Source organism: Tupaia chinensis, unplaced genomic scaffold (genome assembly GCF_000334495.1).
Source record: "Tupaia chinensis unplaced genomic scaffold, TupChi_1.0 Scaffold000622_1, whole genome shotgun sequence".
Classification (NCBI taxonomy): Eukaryota; Metazoa; Chordata; class Mammalia; order Scandentia; family Tupaiidae; genus Tupaia; species Tupaia belangeri.
In genome coordinates this window covers 5329985-5346450 of record NW_006160142.1, presented here as the reverse complement: position 1 = coordinate 5346450, position 16466 = coordinate 5329985, and the positions used below count along the sequence as shown (strand labels likewise).

General features: G+C 37.0%; 1 protein-coding gene and 1 long non-coding RNA gene across 7 annotated transcripts in view; one reads left to right on the top strand and one right to left on the bottom strand.

The window, feature by feature from the left end:
• Positions 1-16466, top strand: part of ASB3 (ankyrin repeat and SOCS box containing 3) — a 113114-nt gene that overhangs the window by 76965 nt on the left and 19683 nt on the right. For 5 of the 6 annotated variants that reach the window (XM_006159017.3, XM_006159016.3, XM_006159020.3 and 2 more), the window contains exon 8: positions 6245-6502. The exons of the other annotated variant lie outside the window; for it this stretch is intronic. In XM_006159017.3, the coding sequence (XP_006159079.1) occupies positions 6245-6502 (258 nt within the window). The remainder of the gene's footprint in view (positions 1-6244; positions 6503-16466) is intronic. 6 annotated transcript variants of the gene reach the window in all.
• Positions 1-16466, bottom strand: part of LOC102490819 (uncharacterized) — a 30596-nt gene that overhangs the window by 5046 nt on the left and 9084 nt on the right. Inside the window, exon 2 of the long non-coding RNA XR_336075.2 lies at positions 13485-13579. This is a non-coding gene — a long non-coding RNA (uncharacterized LOC102490819). The remainder of the gene's footprint in view (positions 1-13484; positions 13580-16466) is intronic.

Sequence of the window (16466 nt, the reverse complement as noted above, 5' to 3'; positions counted from 1 at the left end):
ATTACGCTAACTGCTGGTTCCCTCAATATCTTTTCAATGTTTTTCCCAATCATTATTATTATTATTCTAATTATTATTATTATTTTTAAGCAGTCAATCACTATTTCTCATTTTGCTTGTAAAGACTTTACCTATCATGAAATACTTCTCAGACCAGTCCAGTTGAGAATACTATACATGTCATCATCAACAGGTAATAAGCCATATCTGTTTCCCACTGACGTCCTGCCTCTATTTGTTCTCTTGGTATCTTTCTCTATCTTCTTCTCTTTACCTCCCCCCACCCCCATTCCCCACTGTCTTATTCTCGTTTAGTACTTTCACTGCTTTTATGTCCTCCAATATTTTGCCCTCTACCATAGAGTGTGGATAGTTGGTATATATTAAGTGGATACATACAATATCTTTCTTTCAAAGCCTGGCTTACTTCACTCAACAATAGATCCTCCGTATCTGACCACTTTCTATCAAATGCCAGGGTCTTGTTATTTTTTATGGCTGAGTAGTATTCCTTAGAGTATATATACCACACTTTTCCAATCCATTCATCAGTTTGTGGACATTTAGGTTGGTTCCATGTCTTGGCAATTGTGAATAATGCTGCAATAAACATTGATGTGCAAGCACTTTTCTGACTGAGCATTTTCTTGTCCTTTGGATAGATACCCAGAAGTGGTATGCTGGATCAAATCGTAGTTCTATTTGTAGATCTTTGAGGAACCTCCATATTGTTCTCCACAGTGTCTGAACCAGTTTCCATTCCCACCAACAGTGTAAGAGGGTTCCCTTTTCACCACATCCCTGCCAACACTTATCACTTTTTATATTCTTAATCTTTGCCATTCTGACAGGGGTTAGGTGGTATCTCATTGTGGTTTTTATCTGCATCTCCCTTACAGTGAGGAATGTTGAGCATTCCTCAGCTTTTTGGCTGTTTGTATGTCTTCCTTTGAGAGATTTTTGTTCAGCTCATTTTCCCATCTTTTAATTGGGTTAATCATTTTTTTTTCCACATAAGGCACTTGAGTTCCTTGTGTATTCTGGTTATCAGTCCCTTGTCTGAGGCATATTTAACAAAAATATTTTCCCATTCCAAAGGTTGTCAGTTCACACTTGTTACTGTGTCCTTTGCTGTGCAGAAACTTCTTAGTCTGATGAGGTCTTAAGTTCAGATCTTTCATTCATTTTCAGTTGATTTTTGATAATGGTGAAAGAAGGGGGGGGGTCAGTTTAATCTTTCTGCAGGTGGATACCCAGTTTTTCCAGCACCGTTTACTGAAGAGGTTTTCCTTTTCCCAATGGATTGACTGATATCCTTTTTGGAATTGCATTAAACATGTAGATTAATTTGGGTAGAATTGCCATTTTGATTATGTTAATTCTTCTAATCCAGAAGCATGGGATGTCCTTCCACTTTTTTATGTCACTTTCAATCTCTTTTTTAAGATTTTCATAGTTTTCTTTATAAAGGTCTTTGACTGTCTTAGTTAGGTTTATCCCTAGGTATCTTATACATCTTGTGGCTATGGTAGAACTTCAGCTCTACTTCGTTCAACTTATTGTTCATATATAGAAATGCTATAGATTTTTGGATATTGATTTTGTATCCTGCCACTTTACTGTATTCACTTATTACTTCTAGGAGTTTTTTTTCATGGAGACTTTTGGGTCTTCTAAGTATACCATCATGTCATCTGCGAATAAAGATATTTTCAACTCTTCTTTGCCTATCCGAATGCCTTTTATATTGTTCTCTTCTCTCATTGCATTAGCTAAGACTTCCAGTACTATATTAAAGAGCAGTGGAGAAAGTGGGCAGCCTTGCCTAGTACCCAATCTTATTGAGGATCTTAATTATAAAAGGATGTTGTATTTTATCAAATGCTTTCTCCACATCAATTGAAATGATAATATGGTTTTTATCTTTCTTTCTGTTAATGTCACCTTGCCATTTCTCATTCTCCTCCCACACTGTCTGTGATATCTGCTGTTGCTTTCCATACCTCTTTTTTTTTTCACATTTTATTGATGTACACAGAATTTTAATAAAATGCTTTCAATAGGAAGTTTAGCTGATATATATACATGCATGTGAACATATGTCTGACTTTAGGCATAAAACTCTGTGAGTAGAATGAACATACTACAGAGTAGCATCTAGCCAAGGTTCTATAGCTTACTATGGTCCTTAAATAGGTATTTTTTAAATGTATTTTTAAATTTCAAGATAAGCAGTTTTAGCTTTAATAAATTAAAATCACAAAATGATTAGAGAAATTTGCTTAAAACTTAAAGCCAGGAAAAAGGTTAGGATTCTATTTAAATAGTAGGTAGATGAACCTATCAACAACTCAAGAGAAGACAAAAAGCCTTAAATCTGGAAAACACAGTATAGGAGAAAATCACTCATGTTTTAGTCAAAAGTCATAAATTCCATTTTACCAGGTTAATCTCATGTAATTATTCTCTCTTCTGTTTGGTTGGAGTTTTCTGTTTAAAGTCTGGCAGTTAACATTCAACTCTGGACTTGTCTCTACCATTAAGTTTGCCATTTTCTTGGTTGTTCTTTGGACTCTGATTTCTGTGTATCTGTCTTTAGTTTTCCTGGTATAGCACTCCTTTCTTAACTTCTTGGAGACCTGGACTGGTGTTTGTAAATTCTTTCAGGTTTTGTTTATCTGAGAATGTTTTTGTCTTTTCTTCCCAATGAAGAGTAATCTTGCCATGTATGGAATTCTTGGTTGAAATTGTTTTTTACTCAACACTTCCATTCTTTCCTTGCTCACATCGTTTCCATGAGAGGTCTGCTGTTAGCCTGATAGAATATCCTTTATAAGTAATGAACTTTCTCTCCTGCCAATTTTAGATTCTTTTCTTTGTGGTTTTGGTCAATCTGGGCATGATGTGCCTTGGAGAAGATCTTCTTGGGTTGATTCTATTAAGGATCCTTCATATTTCTTGGGTCTGGATATTTGAATGTCTCTCCAGGTTTGGAAGGTTTTCTTGCAGGATTTCATGGAAGAGATTATCAATGCCCTTATTAGTTTCTTCACCTTCTGGGATACTGATTATCTAGATGTTTTGATATTTATTGGTATCTAATATTTCTCGTATATTATTTTCATTTTGTTGGGTTATTTTCTCAATCTTTTTGGTGAATTTTTCTAGGACAGAGGTTCTCTCTTCATCTGAGAATTGATCTTCTGCATGATCTAACCTGCTTTTAATACTTTTAAGAGAGATTTTATTTCCTTTATCATAGTCTTCACCTCTGTCAGTTCTGTTTGATTCTTTTTTATGGTGTATATTTCCTTTCAATTTGTGCAAGAACTTTTGTACATTCTGGATCTCATTGAGTCTCTTCTCCTGCATCTTCTGGAGTTCATTGTCTCTCTTCTCTTGCATCTCTGTTAGCTTTGTCGCTATGAATATTCTAAATTCTTTATCTGACATTTTCAGTTTCCATTGTATAGTCTGTGCATGAGGAGTTGTTCTTTTCCCTTTTGGGAGAGATTTTTTGTTTGTTTGTTTCTCATATTTCTTGTGCCTCTGTGGTGGTTTTTGATCATCTGATGAATTATACATTTCTTCCTAATTTCTTGAAGTTCAGTCTGAGCGTGCAGAGGCATGCAAGAGGAGATGATATACAATCTCACTGCAGTTTCATTTTTCTCCCTTTGTGCAGCAGATTTCCTTTAGCATTTCTTACAGTGCAAGACTGCAGGCAACATTTTTTTTTTTCAGTTTTAGTATATCTGAAAGCAACCAGAGGGAAAATTGCTTACATCCAGAATCATTTTCAAGAACAATGATATTAATGGAAGTAGAGTTCTCATCAAGAACAAATAGAAAGATAGTAGACAGGAAACATAGTTAATTCATTTTTATGAAGAAATTATGAAATTAATAGGTTTTTCTTCTGTAACTGCTGTGCTAAGGATTAGTAACAAGAATACTATTTATTTTTTCCCATAAATTGGAAAATAAATGAAATAGCTTTATAAAGATATTCATGGCTTAGATGACGTTTTACTTACGTGTATATAGTGTTTTAACTGCTTAAAACATTGATTTCAGATTTATACACATCTTTGAAGTCCTTGGTCTCAGGTGACTATGATGTAAACTTTTTAATTTGTTTTAAATAAAATAATCCATTTAAAACTTTTTTCATAGGGTCTGTGCATACACCAGAGAGAGACAAAGAGAGAGGGAGAGGGAGAAAGCACCCTCAATGGGGCATGGTCATGCCACAATTCCTTCCCCTGTATTTCTCCATCCTGTTGGGATTTTGGGCACATATGTGCATTTAGTCAGTGTGTTTTTCAAGTCATTGGTACTGAAATTGTGCAGTTGGCCATGTGGTATCCAGCTCCGTTAACCACCATGCCACAGAGCTGGCCCAATAAATATATTTTAAATATATTTTATTATGTTTTATTTTGATTTCTGTGACAAGAAAATTGCTAAATGCACATGCACTTTCTAGAGAGAGAGAGAGAGGGAAAGGGAAAGGGAGAAAGCACTCCCCATAAGGAATGGTCATGTTGCAGTCCCTTCTCCTCCATTCTCCCTCCTTTCAGGACATGCATAGGCTGCTAGTATGTTTTCAAACCACTGGGGCTGGGACTTGAACCAAGTGGGCAGCCACGTCTGATCCAATTTTCATAACCACCAGACCATGGGCTGGCCTGATTTACATGATATTTTACTTTGCATTTTATTTTATTTTACTAATATTTGCATAGTGCTCATTCAGTGTGCCATAAAATTAAGTAACTTGCTCAGAGATGCTTAGCTAGTAAGTAGCTAGGAAGGCTGACTCTAGAGTCTGTGGTCCTTATACATTTGTAATTACATCTCTTTTAATATTGAGTTGCCTGGAAAGTCCTGATGTATTTTTGCATAGAAAAACAAAAATATGACATAACTTTCCTGACAGCCCAGTACATTTTGTCAATTAGTTTTCTCTTTTTTCTCTCTGTCTCTCTCAGGTCAAATTAAAAAATAACAATAATAAATAAAATAATTCTTCAAAAATTATCTCTTTATTTATTTTTTAAGAGACAGATTTTTGCTGGGGCTGGCAGGTGGCATGATGGTTAAGGGCTCTGGACTCCCACATGGTCGACCGCGGTTCGAGTCCCGGACCTGCCAGCCTGCTTTCCTGCCTTCTCTCTCTCTCTCACTCTGTCCCTTTCTGGTCAAATAAAATAAATAAATAAATAAAGTTAAACAAAAATCATTCTTAAAAAAAGACACAGATTTTGCTATAAGGCACATGTGCTTGCTGGAGAGACAGAGAGATAGGAAGTAGGAAATCACCTCCCAGGATGGATGGCCATGCTACAGTTCCTTTTTGCCCATTCTCCTCTTGAGATCTTGGGCATGTATGCACATGCATCTGGCTTGAGGTTTAAGCCACCAGGTCTGGGACTTGAACTAGTCAACCATGTGGGAGTCCACTGATATAACTATTACTCCATCTGCTGGTTCCAAAAAAATTTATATATTCATTTAAAATGAATGTTTTAAGTTATAAATAGTATCTATTTGCAGTTGAAAATTTAAAACCACACAATTTCCCATCGTCTGTTCCCTAACTTCAATCCACTAGAAGTATAAAGACTATCCACTATTTCATCTACATTCTTTTTTTTTTTTTTTAAATTGCCACAGGGTATGTGTACATGCCAGGGAGAGACAGAGAGAAGGAGAAAGAACCCCCCAGTGAGGCCAGATCATAATGCCAACTCTTTTTCCCATTTCTCTGTCTTGGGATTTGGGGCAAATAGACACATGTGCCCTGCATATTTTTCAAGCCTCTGGGGTGGGACTCAGACTGCAGTTGGCTGTGTGTGATCTGGTTCCCTTAACCAGCTATGGGATTAATTTGCCATTCTCTTTTTTTTTTTAAGTTTATTTCTTTCTTTCATGAGAGAGAGGCAGAGAAAGGCGGAGATATACAGAGAGACAGACACCTTCAATAGGTTCTTTATGCTATAGTCCTCCCTGGCTTGGAACATGGACATGCTACACCAGTCTCTTATGCTCAGGGAGATCTGGGATGCAAACTCAGGACCTTTCCCATGTGGATCCAGTTGTATTACTGTCATGTCACTTCTTGGCACTCTCATCTGCCATTCTTATTCTCCAGATTTGACTATTACTAACACTTTGTAAGGTTTATTTTTTTATGAAGAAATCTAACTTCATACTTTTTTTTTTTTTTTTTCGGATGAAGCTGTGAGTTCTTTGGAATTGTGAATATTCTTTTGAAGTATGGAGCCCAATTAAATGAACTTCATTTGGCATACTGCCTAAAATATGAGAAGTTTTCAGTATTTCGCCACTTTTTGAAGAAAGGTTGTGAATTGACAGCATGGAGCCATACATCTGAATTTATAAGTTATGCAGTTAAAGCACAAGCAAAATATAAGGAATGGTTGCCATATCTCCTACTTTCTGGATTTGACCCACTGACGCTACTATGCAGTTCTTGGTAAGAAATCTTTCCATAGTGGGACTTACTTTTTATGAGTGAATGTACTACCTTTAATTTTCCCTAGTTTCTTGAGATCTACTGGTGGGAAGAGGAGGTGTGTGTGTGTGAATGCGTGTGCAGTGAGTGTGATGGCTGGATTGGGGTGGAGGAATTGGCTGCAAATAGTGAGTGGAATTTAATCCAAGTCCTTGAAAAGGTAAGAGGTTCCTGGAAAGAGATAAAAGGGGACAGATGCCAGTGAACTCTTCTGAATGGAATATTTCTTCAATTCTAGCTATTTCATATTCTCCTTGTTTTTTTTTTTTTTTGCAAAGAATTATCTAATTTTATTTATTTATTTATTTATTATTAATTTAATTTGCCATAAGGTACATACATTCACCAGAGTCAGAGAGAAAGAGAGGGGATGTTAGCAAGCAAGCCACCAAGTCCAGGACTCAGACTGCAGTTGGCCTTGTGGGGGTCCAGCACCTTAATCACCACACCATCTTATGGTTTTCCTAAGATGCATATGACAGAAGAAAAAACATTGTAGCTGTTTTGAAGATTTCCGTTATCCCTAACCAAGTACATTGAGTACTCCTGTTTTACAGTATCTAGTCTATTTGGAATTTGTCTCCCTTAATAAATACTGATTGCTGAAGTATCTGAGGATATACTTGTATATATACAAGTACATATTCTTAGATACAAGGTGATTTCTCAGAAGGACTGAGAATGATTCTACGAATATTTTAAGTCAGGCATTTTCTTGGGTAAGAAGACTGCCAGCTTCCAGCCTTTGCAAAAATTGTTAGTGTCTTAAGACAGGTAATTGTAGCAGAGAGAGGAATCTTTTGGCCATATTATTCAAGTCGAATGAGAAAATATAATGAAAGTCTTCTAGAACATAGGGGACATGATATTTTATAGAATTTCAATAAAACATCTATGTGTCTTTGTTTTTATGCTTCAAAAATTACAGTCATTAAAATAAAGTTTAGACAGATATTGAGAGTTTGCGTTTCAGTAGAAAAGTGCTTCAATGGCTTATTTTAGTACTTCCTCTCAAAAGAGGCTAGTGCCGGTGGTCTGTGCTTGTAAATTTAGTTTGCGTTTCTGTGAACTCCACCTTCTGCCTGGCTTCTTCTTCTTAATGTGAAGAACAGGTCTTTAGGACCAGCTGTGATAGCTTGTGCTGGTAGATGCTGCTGCACAGCAGGCTGTTTAATTCCTGCCCACCCTGAAAGTCAGGTGTGGATGTCCATGCCTGTGGTCCCAGGTACTTACAAAGAAGGGGCAGGAGGGTCCTGACATGGCAAGACCCTGTTTAAAAGAAAATAAAGAGGCAAAGAAAAAAAAGAGGCAGGTTTTCATTTGGCAGTTTCCCAGTATTTCACCTTTTTACACCTGCTATTACATAGAATTCAGGAGTTTTTACTAAGCAGAGGTTTTATGCATAGTGAAAGCATGTCATTGTTTCTGATGCTATTTCAGATGGGTAGTTGGTAAGGGAAAACTGCTTTTCTAGTAGTTTGGACTAGTATAGAAGTGAAAGCAAAGTTGAGATCCATGTTCTGATCCCACCTTTGAATTTTTTTAATTCATTTTTTTTATTTCAAGAAAAATAGTTTTTGCTTTAATAGATCAAAATAAAAAAATGTTAAGAGAAATTTGGTTAAAACTTAAAGCCAGGAAGAAGATTAGGATTCAGTTCAAATAGTAGGTAGATAAACCTATCAACAGTTCAAGAGAAGACAAAAATCCTTAAATATGAAAATCAAAGCATTGAAGAAAATCAATAATGTGTTAGTCTAAAGTCAAAAAAAATTCTGTTTCACTAGTTCAGACTCTTGCAATTAATCTCTCTTCTATCGAATTTGGAGTGTTACTGTGGTCTGATCTTTCCATTTAAATTCTGGACGTTAACATTCAACTCCAGACTCTAACATTAGGCTGGCCATTTTCTTGGTAGTTTTTGTACTCTTATTTCTGTGTGTCCAACATTAGTCTTCTTGGTATAGCACTCCCTTCAGCACTTCTTAGAGTGCTGGTCTGATGTTGGTAAATTCTTTCAGGTTTTGTTTATCTCACAATGTTTTTGTCTTTTTGTTTTCCCATATGAAGGATAATCTTGCAGGGTATAGTATTCTTGGTTGAGATTGATTTTCACTTAACACTTTGAATATATTTTCTTATTCTTTCCTTGTTCACATTGTTTCTGATGAGAGGTCCAACGTTAGCCTGATGGGATATCTTTTGAATGTAACTCAATGATTCTCTCTTGCTTAATTTAGTATCTTGTCTTTGTGGTTTTGGTCAGTCTGGCTATGATATGCCTGGGGGAAGATATTCTTAGGTTGATTCTATATGGGGGTCCTTTGTATTTCTTGGGTCTGGATATTCGAGTGCCTCTCTAGGTTTGGAAAATTTTCTTCCAAGATTTCATGGAATAGATTATCAATGCTCTTACTAGTTTCTTCACCTTCTGGGATACTGACGATCCAGACATTTGGGCATTTAGTGGTATCTAGTATTACTTGTATGTTATTCTTATTTTGGGGGGTTATTTTCTCAGTCTTCCTGGTGAATTTTTTTAGGTCAGAGGTTCTGTCTTCTACATCTGAGATTCAGTCTTCTGCATGATCTAATCTGCTTCTGATATTTTCAGGGGGAGTTTTGATTTTCTCTGTTAACAGCCTTCATCTCTACCAATTCTGTTTGATTATTTTTTTATGATGTGTATCTCCTCTTTCAGATCATGCAAGAATTTCCTCACCTCCTGGAATTTGATGGCTCTTTTCTCCTTCATCTTCTGGGGTTCGTTTTCTCTCTTCTCTTGCATCTCTGTAAGATTTGTCACTATGAATATTTTAAATTCTTTAGCTGACATTTCCATGAGTTCCCTTGAATTCTCTGACCCCTGGCTAGATCTAGGGGGTAGGAGAGTGAAGTCTGGGCAGAGGGTCTTTGATAGTCATTATCCCCACTTTTTAATTTATAGTTTATAACAAGTTGAATCCTGTTTAGTAAATTGTGTTTATTCTTTAACCTATAGCCAATTAATAAATACCTGAACTATCAAATGCTCATTGTAACCAATCCTGCTATACCTTTTCTCTTAATTTTTGCAAAGATTTATGATAATTTTTAGAAAATTAGATGAATTATAAAGATTACTGACAGTTCATTGAGATATCTGATTTTCCAAACTTTAACTTAAAAAAAAAAATTGCCAGTGGATGCATGCACTTCCCAGAGAGAAGGAGCAAGAGAGAGAGATCTCTCCCTTCAGTGGAGCATGGTCATGCCACATTCTTTTTCTTTCATTTCTCCATCCTATCAGGATTTTTAGGCATACTTGGACTTGTGCCCAGCATGTTTTTGAAGCTTCCAGTTCTGGTATTAGACTGTGGTGGACCATGTGGGATATTTATACACAGGCTGTTTATACACAGCACTTAACTGCTAGGTTGTGGGACTGGCCCAAGACATCTCATGAGTTTTAAAGTTATTTGTATATGTAAATTTGTCTAATCACACATGCATACATGTGCATACACGCACACATGTGCATACACGTGCACACACACACAATATGAAACACTCACTATTGAGAGCTTTATTTAGTTATAACAAGGCAATTTAAATTCCCTCATCTTTTTACTTAGTGAATTTTATGATTGTATCTGTTCTGCTAGCAGCAGTTGCTCCTCTCCATCCTAGGGTTTGCTCCCTCACTGCTGTCATTAATTCAGTCCATTACGTGGGGTAGCTGTGGACAGCCCTGATAGCCTGTTTCCTTTTCCTCTTTGCCATATGTAGTCCCTTTCCCCAAGTCACCTACTTTATTCTCAACCACACTGCTTGTGTTCATCTACTGAAGCTGTTAACTCTAACTCCACATGACTCAACCTAGCACTTTCAGGCCTCATGTTCCTTTCTGGTTTCTAACTTATTTATTTCTTTAACCAAAACTTAGAATACTGCCTGATACCTAGTAAGCACTATTTTAAGTTCTTTACTGATACTAGCTAGCTCTTTTACTATAAGATGTATTGGGTTGTCAGAAAAGTCAAGACCCTTTATTATTATTTTTTTTAAAAGAGAAAGAAAGAGAGAAATCACCCCCTGGTGGGATGGCCATGCCACAATACCCTCTCCTTCATTCTCCTCATGGGATCTTGGGCACACATGCACACACACCTGGCATGAATCCTAGCCACTAGGTCCAGCACTCGGATGAATTATAAAGATTACTGACAGTTCATTGAGATATCTGATTTTCCAAACTTTAACTTAAAAAAAAAAATTGCCAGTGGATGCATGCACTTCCCAGAGAGAAGGAGCAAGAGAGAGAGATCTCTCCCTTCAGTGGAGCATGGTCATGCCACATTCTTTTTCTTTCATTTCTCCATCCTATCAGGATTTTTAGGCATACTTGGACTTGTGCCCAGCATGTTTTTGAAGCTTCCAGTTCTGGTATTAGACTGTGGTGGACCATGTGGGATATTTATACACAGGCTGTTTATACACAGCACTTAACTGCTAGGTTGTGGGACTGGCCCAAGACATCTCATGAGTTTTAAAGTTATTTGTATATGTAAATTTGTCTAATCACACATGCATACATGTGCATACACGCACACATGTGCATACACGTGCACACACACACAATATGAAACACTCACTATTGAGAGCTTTATTTAGTTATAACAAGGCAATTTAAATTCCCTCATCTTTTTACTTAGTGAATTTTATGATTGTATCTGTTCTGCTAGCAGCAGTTGCTCCTCTCCATCCTAGGGTTTGCTCCCTCACTGCTGTCATTAATTCAGTCCATTACGTGGGGTAGCTGTGGACAGCCCTGATAGCCTGTTTCCTTTTCCTCTTTGCCATATGTAGTCCCTTTCCCCAAGTCACCTACTTTATTCTCAACCACACTGCTTGTGTTCATCTACTGAAGCTGTTAACTCTAACTCCACATGACTCAACCTAGCACTTTCAGGCCTCATGTTCCTTTCTGGTTTCTAACTTATTTATTTCTTTAACCAAAACTTAGAATACTGCCTGATACCTAGTAAGCACTATTTTAAGTTCTTTACTGATACTAGCTAGCTCTTTTACTATAAGATGTATTGGGTTGTCAGAAAAGTCAAGACCCTTTATTATTATTTTTTTTAAAAGAGAAAGAAAGAGAGAAATCACCCCCTGGTGGGATGGCCATGCCACAATACCCTCTCCTTCATTCTCCTCATGGGATCTTGGGCACACATGCACACACACCTGGCATGAATCCTAGCCACTAGGTCCAGGACTCGAGCTGTGGTCTACCACATGGGAGTCCAGCAACAAAGCAAAGTGCCCAAGCTCACACAGCTAGTTAGTGATAGAGTTTAGATTTGAATCCAGGCTGTTCTGTAGTATGACTCAAGTCTGTTATTAACCATTGTGCTAGGTTACCTTAGCTTTGTGCATCCACAGGACTGAGATAGTTATATCATTTGATTTCAGATACCTTAATCCTTTGCCAAACCTGAGAGATAGTGCCATTTTTTTTCTTGTTTTTCATACTATTTAAATTAGGAAAAACTTACACAGGAGAAAAAAAATATAAGCATTGCCTCATTTTCTTTCTTCACTAGCCAATGCAATAAACTACTGATAGGGAGAAGGACTTACTTGGCTTTATTTCCTTAGAAGACTTTAAAATATACAATGGCCTTCCCCAGTTCTGATACCTACCTAATTACCACTCCTTTTCAGGTATGAATGGCTGAGAATTTTCGCATTAATAAGCCATTGGTTGTGTGCTATATTTATTGGAAATAGGAATAGGAAAGAGTTGTGTTGGAATAGGAAAGAGTTAAGAACTAGTAAACTATAAATTATCAAGTAAGTTTCAGCAGTTTGAATTGAGAATGCCAATTGTATGTATTTTACTCCTAAGGAGTAATTTTAGTCACTTTAGAGTCATTAGAAAAAATGCAATGGAAAATTTCACTTTGGCAGTGAAAATGTTTAATGCGGTCAAATTTTTGTTCACTGATCTTTTATTGAATGGATAAAGCCAGTGCTTACATTGAATATGATAAATGTTTTGTTTTCTTTGATCAAATTTACATACAGAAAACTGTTATAAGAAAATTTCTTCCGTAAAAATTCAGTATGTTGTTAAAGTAGATTTTGGTTGTTTCTTATTTATATTACATTCATGTCTGTTGTTTAATCTTTGTCATGTAAATGATAAATGCTTTTCTAGATATTACTCATCTTTGTCTTTTTTTAAAAAGGATTATTTTATTTAACTTTATTTATTATTATTTAGTATTATTATTATTAATGTTTTCCAGTTTGATCAGAGAGAGACAGAGGGAATGTGAGAAAGCAAGCCACCAGGTTCAGGACTTGAACTGCTGTTGGCCATTTGGGAGTCCAGCACCTTAAACCATCACATCACCTGCTGGCCCTGCTTGTCTTAGTCTTAAAAATATATCTGTGGATCAGCAGATGTGTAATGGTTACGTTGCTAGACTCCCATGTGGACAACTGCAGTTCAAGTCCCATATCCAACAACGTAAAGCTCATGCCATGTGTATGGGTGTCCAAAATCCTGATAGGAGAATGGAGAAGGGATTGCCGCATGGCCAGTCACCCTGTGGGATGATTTCTCGCTCTCTGTCTCTCTGTGTCACTCCGGTGAGTGCACATGCCCCGTAGCAAAAATCTCTCTCTGAAAGTAAAAGGATCTGGTTGAGTAATTGCCTGTCATAATATAATCTACAAACTTGAAATTCTTTTTCAACTTTAAATACAAGACTTAGTCTCCCTTCTCTTGGAATGTAATGGGAGAATAATGGAAGGCAAATGCTATCTATACATTTAATTGATTAACCACCACTTGTTTAAGATAGAACTGCCTTGTATAATGTAATGGTCAGTGTAGTACAGTAACTGTACATTTCTAGTGGCATCATCAATGTTGATAAACTAAACTCACCATTATATTAAGCAGAGCTGTGCAAACAAACATTAACTTCTCATGTATGTGTTCAGAATACTGCATAAAGATGACTTGTTCAGTGACAGTGAGACCTACAGGACATTAAGGCAGAAAAATGAAACCATTAGTAAAGAAATTTTAAAAAGAAACCATTAAAAAAATGAAATCATAAGAAATCAGAACCAAGTAACCTTTTAGTGTAGGACTCCTAGAAAACCTGCTAAACTATGATTTCACTGGTAGCTCATTGAAAAGTAGCCCAAGAGTAAAATGTTTTCTCAAGACATTCGTGCTATTCTGTTAAGTTCTTCCTTAGGTGTTTGCATATTGAGCAATTAAGAATTTGGGAAAAGTGGAACCAGCAGGTGGCATGTTGGTTAAGGGCGCTGGACTCCCAAATGGCTGACTGCAGTTCAAGTTATGGACCTGGCAGCTTGCTTTCTTACTTTCCCTTTTTTTTCTCTCTCTTTCTCTTTCTTTTTTTTTTTTTTTTTTTTTTGAAGAGGTTTTTGCTATAGCGTGCGTGCGCTCACCAGACAGACAGAGAGAGACAGAGAGATAGAAAGCAAGAAATCACCCCCGAGGGGGGATGGCCATGCTGTAATCCCTTCTCCTCCATTCTCCACTCGGGATCTTGGGCACACACGCACACGTGCCCGGTGTGAGTTAAGCCACCGGGTTCAGGGCTTGAACCATGGTCAACTACGTGGGAGTCCAGCGACATAGCCATTATGCTAACTGCTGGGCCCTCTCTCTCTTTCTTTCTCTGGTCAAATTAAAAAAAAAAAAAAGATAATAACAAATAAAATCAAATAAATAAATATTTTTTAAAAAGAAGATTTTGGGAAAAGTGGAGAGGCCAGCAGATGGCATAATGGTTACATTGCTGGACTCTCATGTGGCCGTCTACAGTTCGAGTCCTGGACCCGGTTGCTTGAAAATCATGCCAGGTGTGTGTGTGTGTGTGTGTGTGTGTGTGTGTGTGTGTGTGTGTGTTTGCCCAAGATACCAGGAGAAGGGATTGCAGGTTGACCGTTCCCCTTGGGGGCTGATTTCTCACTTTCCCTCTGTGCCTGTCTGTCTCTCTCTCCTGCGAGCACATGTCCCCTAAGGCAAAAAAAACCTCTCAGGAAGAAAAAAAAGAATTTGGGAAATAATTGTCGTACTTTGTAATCACTCATTTTAAGAGTACATTTTATTATTATTTTTTAGTGCAGTCCCTTCTCCATTCTCCTCTTGGGATCTTGGGCATGTATGCACATGTGCCTGGAGTAAGTTTTAAGCCACCAGGTCTGGGACTCAAACCATGGTCGACTACGTGGGAATCCAGTTATGTAACCATTATACCATCTGCTGGTCCCAGATTTATTATTTTTAACCTAGGTCATGTGGTTTGATCATTGCCTGAGTCCACTGATTGTTTTCATCTTATTGGAGTATCAAATGTAGCTGGGCACACTGATTCATCTCATTGGCTATATTAAATGTGGCTTTATCAATTAGACATCTCCCACTAATCTGCCTACATTACATTGGACAGGGAACTTTCTACTTTGGTTGTTTTTCACTATCTAGCCACATGGGCAGATATTCCAGTTCCCTTATCCTCTTACATTTGCTAGCTTTCTCCTGCCTCATTTCCCCCCTGAGAGGCCTGATCCCCATAAATCTTTTTGGGGAGCTAAAGGTGGATGGTCTGTCTTCTGTAACTGCTTCATGCTGGAAAGGGGCATTGACCATAGCTATTGGGGATCATGGAACTCTCACCCTATACTTTCAATTCACAAATAGTTGTCTTTGAGATGAGAAGTTTAGAGTAGTGCTCAGTTTTTTTTTCTTCTGTTTCTTTTCCGCCTTCAGTTGTTCAATAATGTCTTTAAGAAAAGTGACCTTGAGAAAGAATTTCTGTTTTTTGTAGTAATTACCTGAAGCACTAATCATTTTGTTTTTTCTTTAAATAATGTGATGACAAGGGAGTATCTAATTGAGAATGGAATGGATAATCTTACTAGGATTCACAGTTCTCATTAAACTTTGACTGAATTTTGAAATTATAATGTTACAAAGCCTCCTGAAATTATAATAACTAAAGTTTTTTTTCTTTTTTTTTAATTTATATTATCATCATAATCTTCTTTATATTACATTGGATTACATATAACTTTACATTGACTTCCATTGCTTTTTCAAAAGGGAATGCCATGCATGTCAGTCAATACAGAGACATCAATCTCCCCGCTTTATCATTCAATGTCTTTTCCATGCATTTCCCAATAATTATTATTATTATAATTTTTTAAAACAGTCAATCACTATTTCTCATTTTGCTTGTTAAAAGACTTCACCCATCATGAAATACTTCCCAGACCAGTCCAGTTGAGAATACTATACACGTCATCATCAACAGATAATAAACCATATCTGTTTCTCACTAACATCCTCTCTATTGTTCACTTGCTATCTTTCTCTATCCTCTTCTCTCTTTTTTTAAATTTTTTTTATAGTTTATTTTTTATTATAATTTTTTTCCCATCACAACACACAAATGAATTTTCCATCCAAAATACACTGTGCATTGGCTCAATCAAGCACGTCAACATATATGTTCTCAGCAAATAATTTCCCAATTCCTGTGTCCTGCATACCTTGCCTTTTGTTTTACCATCCTAGATTCCCCATCCCCCTCCCTCTGTTATGACCCATCCTCCTCCCACATTGTCCCTGGCATCCACGATTGCCCTCCGTGCCTCACCCCTCCCCAAATGATCTGTCAGTGAACTTAATTAGTCTAAGTCTCTCCAATAGTTATCACAGCTGACACATGCCTCTACATGAACTCAAGTCTGACTTTAGGCCTAAACCCCATTGGGTAAAAAGAGCATACTATAAAGTAGAACCCAACTGGGCCCATACCGCTCACGGCAGCCATCAAATATCCATTTTTTTTTAAATGGTACAAATAGTTTTACCTTTTTTTTT